We start from the raw sequence: 9,292 nt of genomic DNA on the forward strand, positions 1-9,292 counted from the left end.
GCTAGTGTATAGATATAAAACTGATTTTTTTGTTGTTGTCAACTTCATATCTTGCTACTTTGCATTTCATTTATTGGCTGTAACAGGGTGGGTTTTTTTTTGGTGGAATGTTTAGGATTTTCTACATATACAATTATGTCATCTACACAAACAGATCATTTTACTTCTCCTTTTTTTATTTGAATGCCATTTATTTCTTTTCCGTGCCTGATTGCTTTGCTAACACTTCCACCCCTCGGCTGGATGTTGAAAGTCGGCATTCTTGTCCTGTTGTCAGTCGTAAAGGAGAACCTCCAGTCCTGCACCACTGAGTATGATGACTGCCGATGTTTTCATATATGGTCTTCATTATATCGAGGTGGTTTCCTTCTATTCCTAGTTTGTTGGGTGTTTTTGCCAGGGAAGGTTGTTAAGTTTTTTTAGATGCTTTTTCTGTCCACAGAAATCTTTAATAAGAGGAGAAAGACTTATGTGATCTGAAGAGGAACCAGAGTTAGAGGCTTTTTCTGCATCAAGGTGATCATGTAGGTTGTTTCCTCTTCACTTGTTTTTTAATTATTTTATTTTACTTTGAGAGAGAGCGTATACAAGCAGGATGACTAGAGGAGGAGCGAGAGCAAGAGAAGCTGAAGCAGGCTCTATGCTCAGCACAGAGCCCAGTGTGGGACTCAATCCCACAGCCCTGGGGTTATGACCTGAGCTGAATTCAAGAGTCAAGATGCTCAACCAATTAAGCCACTCAAGTGTCCCGCCTCTTCTCCTGTTAATGTGGTCTATTAAATTAATCCATGTTCATATGTCAAACCATCCTTGCATTCCAGAAATAAATCCTACTTGGTCATGGTGTATAATCTTTTAATTTGCTGCTGAGTTTTGGTTTGTTAGAATTTTGGTAAGGTTTTTGTGCATTGATACTCATAAGGAATACTGGTGTGTAGCTTTCTTACAGTGCCTTTGTCTGGCTTTGGTATCAAGACAATGCTGGCCTCATAGAAGGATTCAGGGAGTCTTCCCTCCTCTTCAGCTTTTTGGCAAGTTTGAGAAGGGCTGGGCTGGTTCTCTAAATGTTTGCTAGAATTCACCAGCAAAGCCACCAGGTCCTGGGCTTTTCTTGGTTGGGAGATTTTTGACTACTGATTCAATCCCCTCAGGAGTTATAAATCTATTCATATTTTCTACTTCTTCACTATTGAATCTTGCTAGGTTTTGTATTTCTTGGGAATTTGCCCACTTCATCTAGGTTATCCTGTTTGTTGGTGTACAACTGTTCAATCATATTCCTTTGTAATCATTTTTATTTCTGAAAAATCAGTAGTAGTGTCCCAATATCATTTTTTATTTTAGCAATTTGTGTATTCTCTCTTTTCTAAGTCCATGGAGCTAAAAGTTTTGTCAATTTTGTTGATCTTTTCAAAGGGCCAACTTTTACTTTAATTTTCTGTCTTTAATTCTGCTCTAAGCTTTATTGATTACTTCATTCTGCTAGCTTTGGGCCTAGTTTATTCTTTTTCTAATTTCTTTGTTTTTAAAAAAATATGTTTATTTATTTTGCGAGAGAGGGAGAGAGAGCAGGAGCTGGGGAGGGGAAGAGAGAGATGGAGAAAGAGGATTTCAAGCAGCCTCTGCACTTTCAGTGCAGAGCCCAATGCAGGCCTTGATCCCATGAACCGTGAGATCATGACCTGAGCTGAAGTCAAGCGTCAGATGCTTAACCAACTGAGCCCTGCAGGTGCCCCTCTTTTGCTAGTTTTTTTTTTTTTTTAAGGCAGAAAGCCAGGTTGCTGATTGGAGGTGTTTCTTGTTGTTTAGTTAGTGTGAGCCTTGTTTACAGCTGTCAGTTTCTCCTTTAGCACCATTCTCCCTGCATCCCATGTTTTGGTGTGTTGTGTTTTCATTTTCATTTGTCTCTAAGTATTTTCTTCTTCTTCTTTTTTTTTTTAACATTTATTTAGTTTTGAAAGACACAGAGACACAGAGCATGAACATGGGAGGGGCAGAGAGAGAGGGAGACACAGAATCCAAATCAGGCTCCAGGCTCTGAGCTGTCAGCACAGAGCCCAGTGCGGGGCTGGAATCCAGCAACTGTGAGATCATGACCTGAGCCGAAGCCAGAAGCTTCACCAACGGAGCCCCCCAGGCGCCCCTCTTCCCTTGTGATTTCTTCCCGTTGGTTATGTAAGAATGTGTTGAGGGGCACCTGGGGGGCTCCGTTGGTTTAGTGTCTGGCTTCGGCTCAAGTCATGATCTCACGGTTCGGGAGACTGAGTCCCGCATCAGGCTGTCTGCTGTCAGTACAGAGCCCACGTCGCATCCTCTGTCCGCTCTCTCCGCCCCTCCCCTGCTCATGCACACCTGTGCACTCTCTCACTCTCACAAAAATAAACATTAAAAAAGAATTTGTTAGTTTCCACGAATTTGCTTCGCGACTTGTTTAGACCTTTTAACATGTACATCAACAATGTTTTGTAGTTTTCAAATCTTAGATTTTTCTTGTTAAATGCGTGCCTATGTATTTTATTCTTTTTGGTACTAGTATGAATGGAACTGTTTTCTTAATTTGCTCTAGAATTTTTTTGTTGACAGCATATAAAAATACAATTGATTTTTTTATATTGATCTTGTAACTGTGACTTTGCTGAAGCTATTGATTAGTTCTAGTAGCTGGTACTGTGTGTGTGTGTGTGTGTGTGTGTGTGTGTTCCTTAGGATTTCCTACATATAGGATATGTCATCTACGAATAAAAGCAATTTTATTTCTTTATATCCAATTTAAGTTCCAGGAACTCAAAATTGGTTTAATGAAGTTCTGGTATCTGAAACAGTATGAATGAATCTTGAGGACATTATAAGTGAAATAAGCCAGTCACAAAATACAGCTATTGTGTGATTTCACTTATTTGAAGTACAGACAGAAGCCAGAATCACAGAGACAGAGGTAGATGGTGGTTACTGGGGCCGGGGGGAGGGAGGCCGGGAGTGAGTATTTGATGGGGACAGAGTTCCAGTTTCAGAAGACAGAAAAGTCCTGGAGACGGAGGGGGGCGCTTGCACGGCAATATACAGATTCTTAATGCTACTGAACTGAGCCCTTAAAATGGTAACGTTTATATGCATTTTCCATAATGAAAAAAATTTGGAACAAGTCAATTGGTAGATTTTATTACAGTTACAGAAAATGAAATCTATATGATAATGTCAACAGATGCAAAGCATTGATGAAATTCAACCTGTGCAATACCTTGGTTTTTTTTTAATGTTTTATTTATTTTTGATAAACAGAGAGAGACAGCATGAGAGGGGGAGGGGCAGAGAGAGGAGGAGACACAGAACCGGAAGCAGGCTCCAGGCTCTGAGCTAGCTGTCAGCACAGAGCCTGACGCGGGGCTCGAACCCACGAACGTAAGATCTGACCTGAGCTGAAGTCAGAGGCTCAACCAACTGAGCCCCCCAGGTGCCCCAATACCTTGTTTTTTGTAACAAACTGGAAGAAGAAACTTCCTTAATTTGAAAAGTGTATCTACAAAACCCCTAAAGCTAACATATTTCTTAATGAACTTGTTAACACACTTGGTTGAAAGCGTCCCTTGAAATCAAAATGAGACAAAAGTGTCTGCTCTCACGACTCCTGTGCAGTATTGGCTGCATGGTCGGTTTAGTTTAATAGTACAGAAAAAAGAAATAAAAGGCTTCAGCTCAGGAAGAAGCAAGTCTACTTACTGATGATCTGATTATGCACATAGGAAAATTTAAGAAGTGTGCAGAAAGTTCATTATGTGAGTTTTGCCGGGTCAGTAGGTGCCAGGGCAATGTACAGAATTCCGTTGCATTTCTATGCATAACAACAGCATGAGGTGGGGTTTTAAAAGCGCCATCTGCAGTACCAGCAAATGCCCAGGAAAAAACATAATAAAATATATTGAAGACCCTAAACACAACACTATAAAATTAAACACAGAAATTAACGTCCTAAAAAGTCTGTGCGTGTGTGTGTGCGCATATAAACCCACATTCGTGAATTGCAAAACTCAGTGGTATAGGCAATGTTTTTTCTTCCCAAACTAATCTATAGATTCAATGTCATTCCAATCAGAATCTATGCAGGGATTTTTCTTGGGGGCTGGGGTGGAGGGAATTGACAAACTGATTCTGAAATTTATTTGGAAATAGAAGTGATTTAAGAAAAGCCAGATAACCTTGATCAAGAAAAACAAATTTAGAGGACTTCTCCCCATATTTCAAGAGTTACTATAAAAGTACAGTAATCCTGACAGGGTGGCGTTGGGTGCCTGCAGACCCGTGTAACTGAACAGAGTCTAGAAGCAGGTCCTCATGTACATGGTCACGTGAGATCAAGATGCCACTGCAGATCCACGAGGGAGGGTGAGTCCTTCCGCTCAGTGAGGCTTGAACAGGAGCACCCTTACAGGCAAAGGAAGGCAGGCAAAGGCTTCTTAAATAGTTCACCAAAAGCACGAATCATAACAAAGTTGATAAATTGTACTTTGTTGATATTAAAAATATTCTGATTATCAAGAAACACTACAAAGAGAATGGAAGACATGCCACAGAGCAGAGGAACACGCTGACGACACGCATGCGTGACAGAGGGCTCGCGAATCTCATGGCCTCTCTGGATCTTGCTTTGTAGCGGTGACGCTTTCATCTCCAATTCAAGAAATCACTTTTCGCAGTGCCAGGCGCTGCTGAGCAAAATCACATCTGTGAACCCTCAGACGGAGATCGATGGGCTTCGGAACATCTGGATCATCAAGCCAGCAGCCAAGTCCCGCGGCAGAGGTGAGTGGAGGCTGCAGGCTGTAAGCAGCCACCTGTGGCTCCCTGAACGCGGCGCGCCAGGTGCAGGTGCGCAGGTGCTCAGGTGCTCAGGTTCATAGTGCAGGTGTGTAGGTGCTCAGGTGCCAGTGCATGGGCGCTCAGGTGCAGGCACATGGGTGCTCGGGTGCAGGTGCTCGGGTGCTCAGGTACAGGTGCTCAGGTGCACAGTGCAGGTGTGTAGGCGCTCAGGTGCAGGCACATGGGTGCTCGGGTGCAGGTGCTCAGGTGCCAGTGCATAGGCGCTCAGGTGCAGGCACATGGGTGCTCGGGTGCAGGTGCTCAGGTGCATAGTGCAGGTGTGTAGGTGCTCAGGTGCCTGTGCATAGGCGCTCAGGTGCAGGCACATGGGTGCTCGGGTGCAGGTGTTCAGGTGCCAGTGCATGGGCGCTCAGGTGCAGGCACATGGATGCTCATGTGCAGGTGCTCAGGTGCCAGTGCATAGGTGCTCAGGTGCAGGTGCTTGGGTGCACAGTGCAGGTGTGTAGGCGCTCAGGTGCAGGTGCTCGGGTGCCTGTGCATGGGCGCTCAGGTGCAGGCACATGGGTGCTCAGGTGCAGGTGCTCAGGCATACAGTGCAGGCGCTCAGGTACAAGCACGCAGGTGCATAGGTGCACAGATGCTCAGGTGCAGGTGTGCACGTGCTCTGGTAGAGGTGAGCAGGTGCAGGTACAGACGCTCAGGTGCAGGTGCACCACTCGGGGCTTAAAGTGGGGCAGATGGCTCCGTGACGCTGATCTTCACGCCTGAGTTCCAAGCTTTGCTCATTAACTAGGATGTTCCCAAGTTACACTGGGCTGGGTTTTCCTTTTCTGTATCACCTCTGCCAATATTGGCAACAGGCTTATGGCAGCTGCTGAGATGAACTGAGGCCTTTCATGTCAAACAACAGTGGAACTCCTGTCACTTGGTTATTTTAAAACTCACCTGGGAGCACCAGGCTCTCTTGGAGGCACGTCCCTGTAACTCTTGTCTGTGTTTTTTGTCTGATGGGCTCAGGTTTTGTACCTCATTAGATATGACTGTGTTCTCTCTATTCCTAATGGTGAATACTGAATGTTCTTTTTTAAAAACAGAATTTCAAGGTTTTTAAATCTTATTTGTGTTTCCAACCTTAGGTTGCATTTTTCCAATTTCCTTTGAGGGATTTCCCCCCGTGGCTCTGACTTTATTGCTAAGCTTATGTATTGTACAACAATAAACACTTAAGTCTATGAAATTTCCTCCAAAGGTGGCGCTCGCTGCAACATCCGTCTTGTCAGTGTTATGGGACGTTCTCACTTTCCTGGGTATCAAGTAGACTCTACTTTTTTGTTTGGATACTTAATTTTCCCCTTGAGTCAATTATAGAGTTTTGTTGTTTTAAATTCACAAGTGGTTAAGTTTTGTGTGGCTTAAAAATCAGTATTAACTTGTGATGTTAGTGCATTTGGTCCCGCCCCGCTGGGCCTCCGCCCGCTCTTCCTGAAAGCCTCCCCCAGGCGGGCGTGGGCTCCCCAGAGGCTCCGTCTGAGCCTGACCTTGCCTTTAGCACGCGTCCGCTGGCGGCCCCCTTCTCCCGTCCATCAGGCCCAGCCTTCCTCCCACTGCAGAGCGTGGAGCCTGCTTGGGATTCTCTCGCTCTCTCTGTCTCTCTCTCCCTCTCCCTCTCCCCCACTCACTTGCTTTCTCTCTCTCTCTCTCAGATAAAAAGACAACAAATGGTGACAAATTGTCACTGTGTTAAAAAAATAAAAATAAAGTGCCTCTGTCCCCATCCCTGCCCCTCCCCGTTCTTGTGTCCTCTGTTGAGTCCCGGGAGCTGGCGCCCCGCTGGGAGAGCTGGGGGTGCTGGTCGTGGCCTCCATGTGAGGAGGAAGCCACCTGGCTGCCCAGCTGTGCTCTCTCCTGTCCTGGATCAAAGTCCCGTGGGTCTCGGGGCTGAACGCGACCACGTGTGCCGTGCCCCGCGGCTGAGTGCTGACCTCTTGCAGACATCGTGTGCATGAACCGAGTGGAGGACATCCTGGAGCGGGCGGCCGCAGATGACCTCCCTGCCGGGGACAGCAAGTGGGTGGTGCAGAAATACATCGAGACCCCACTGCTCATCTATGACACCAAGTTTGACATCAGGCAGTGGTTCCTGGTCACCGACTGGAACCCCCTGACTGTCTGGTTCTACAAGGAGAGCTACCTACGGTTTTCAACACAGCGCTTCTCCCTGGACAGGCTGGACAGGTCGGGCGGGCCGTCCGCTGGGCGGGAGGGGGTCCTGGACAGGACGGTTGGGGCGTCCCCTGGGTGCAAGGGGGCCCTGGACAGGACAGGCGAGGCATCCGCTGGGAGCCACTGGGCGCCAGGGTGCGTGGTGTGCTCCCGCCAACACCTGCAGGACATGGGCAGGGCGCCAGGCCACGCGTGCCTCACCCATCACCATCTGAGGCACAAATGAGGAAACTGAGGCTTGAGTAGGTTAAATGATCTCCATCCCCAGGGGGCAGGGGCAGGCCAACTGTCCTTCGAAGCCAGGGTGCTGCACGCCCATGACGTGGGTATCTTCCCCAGAACATCCTAAAAGCACCATTTGCCATGTGCCCATGAGATGCCAGGCACGGCCTGGGCAGAGCATCTCCACAACGGTCCAGAGCCACCCTCGAGGGGGCTGCTGCGCCCTCCGCCGGAAGGGCAGGGTGGCTGGCTGCGTTCACACGGTGTGCATACCCTGCCGCCAAACCGGCCTTCCCTCTGGTTCCTCCTGGCACGCAGCCCAGGGCACTTCTGGGGACTCCCGGGGCACGTCCGCTTGTGCCAGCCCCTCAGGCCCCTTCAGTAGTCCCTGCCAGGCCTTCTCTTTGTGAGTCCCAGAAGCCCTGGTGTGGGGGTTCCTGCAGAGGGGCAGGCAGGCTGCTGGTGCTGCAGGGCAGGTAGGGGTGCAGCCTGTGAGATGCGAGAATGCCTGAGGGGCCCTCCCAGGACCCCAGCCACGCCAGGCAAAGACGAGGAGTGGGAGCCCCTGAGCCAGAAACGGCCAGGACAGTGTGAGCAGCACCCCAGATCCTGAGGCCCCTGGGGGGCAGGGTGCTGGGGAGGGGGCCGCGTGGAGGTGCTGGGCAGAGGCTCAGACGTCCAGGAAGGAGGTGCCAGGGGTGAGTGACCCCCCACCTTGCCGGGGTCTCTGTGTGGGCAGGACACGTGGGCGGCAGGAACCGCAAAGCCTCAGGAACATGCCCTCCTCAAGGCAGAGTTTCCATGGACTCTGACCAAACTGAGGGCTTCCCTGCTGTGCCTTGTGACCCCACTGGGCATGTGGGGCTGGGTGCCCAGGCCTCTTGACCAGGGGCTTTACAGGGGAGTCATTCAGAATTGGGAGGGCTGACAGGGGTTCAGCTGATTAACTGGGTCCCCAGGCCCCTTGGCCGCAGGGAGCCACACCTGGCAGGAGCGGGGGGTGGAGGGGGGTGAGGGGGGTGGATGGGATCGGAGCCTCGCGCTGGTGGGGGGCGGTGTCCTGGGGTGGAGGAGTCTGTGCTGGCGTCAGGGTCAGGGTAGCAGGGGCCGGGGCGCAGGCACAGAGTCCCAGGGGCCGCCGCCCTGACCTCGGCCTCCCCGCAGCGCAGTCCACCTGTGCAACCACTCCATCCAGCGGCGCCTGCAGATCCAGCAGGACCGCAGCCCGCTGCTGCCCCACCACAACATGTGGACGAGCACCCGCTTCCGCGAGTACCTGCAGAAGAGGGGCCTCGGGGCCGTGTGGGCGGGAGTCATCTACCCGGCCATGAAGCGGGCCGTCGCCAACGCCGTGAGGGCGGCGCAGGACCACGTGGAGCCGCGCAAGAACAGCTTCGAGCTGTACGGAGCCGACTTCATCCTGGGCCGCGACTTCCAGCCCTGGCTGATCGAGATCAACTCCAGCCCCACCATGCACGCGTCCACGCCCGTCACGGCGCGGCTGTGCGCCCAGGTGCAGGAGGACACCATCAAGGTGGTGGTGGACCGCAGGGTCGACCGCAACTGCGACATCGGCAACTTCGAGCTGCTGTGGAGACAGGTGGGGGTGGGGAGCGCCGCGGGGGCAGGGGTGGGGGAGGGCGGGCCAGACACCTGCTCCTGCCTGTCCCTCCGTAGCTTCAGGCAAACTGAGCAGTAACTCAGGAGCCCTCCAGCCCCAGGGGGCACTCACCTGGCTCCTGCCACCTTCGCCGCTTGGCCCTACTCCCTGTCCTCCCCGACCATCCCGGGCCCTGTGGTCACCGCAGGGAGGCCCCCCTGCCTGGACCACCCTGCGTCCGAGCTGCTTGGAGGGGGGCCCCGGTGGGCAGCCCAGCCACGGGGAAGCGCGGCGCGGGCTTCTGCACCCGGCGGGCGCCGCGGGCGCAGCGGAGGGGAGCCCGGCTCTGCGCGCCCTCCTAACGCCGCCCTCCTCCGCCCAGCCAGCCGTGGAGCTGCCGCCCTTCCAGGGGTCCGACCTGTGCGTGGAGGG

At 51.2% G+C, this 9,292-nt stretch overlaps 1 protein-coding gene across 1 annotated transcript in view; it reads left to right on the forward strand.

Moving 5' to 3' along the window:
* The window catches only part of TTLL8 (tubulin tyrosine ligase like 8), a 36,946-nt gene that overhangs the window by 27,281 nt on the left and 373 nt on the right, over positions 1–9,292 (forward strand). The window contains exons 9-12 of the mRNA XM_029953914.1: positions 4,649–4,797; positions 6,807–7,050; positions 8,425–8,860; positions 9,243–9,291. Coding sequence (XP_029809774.1) covers positions 4,649–4,797; positions 6,807–7,050; positions 8,425–8,860; positions 9,243–9,291 — 878 coding nt within the window. The remainder of the gene's footprint in view (positions 1–4,648; positions 4,798–6,806; positions 7,051–8,424; positions 8,861–9,242; position 9,292) is intronic.

The sequence above is a fragment of the Suricata suricatta genome, chromosome 10 (genome assembly GCF_006229205.1).
Source record: "Suricata suricatta isolate VVHF042 chromosome 10, meerkat_22Aug2017_6uvM2_HiC, whole genome shotgun sequence".
Classification (NCBI taxonomy): domain Eukaryota; kingdom Metazoa; phylum Chordata; class Mammalia; order Carnivora; family Herpestidae; genus Suricata; species Suricata suricatta.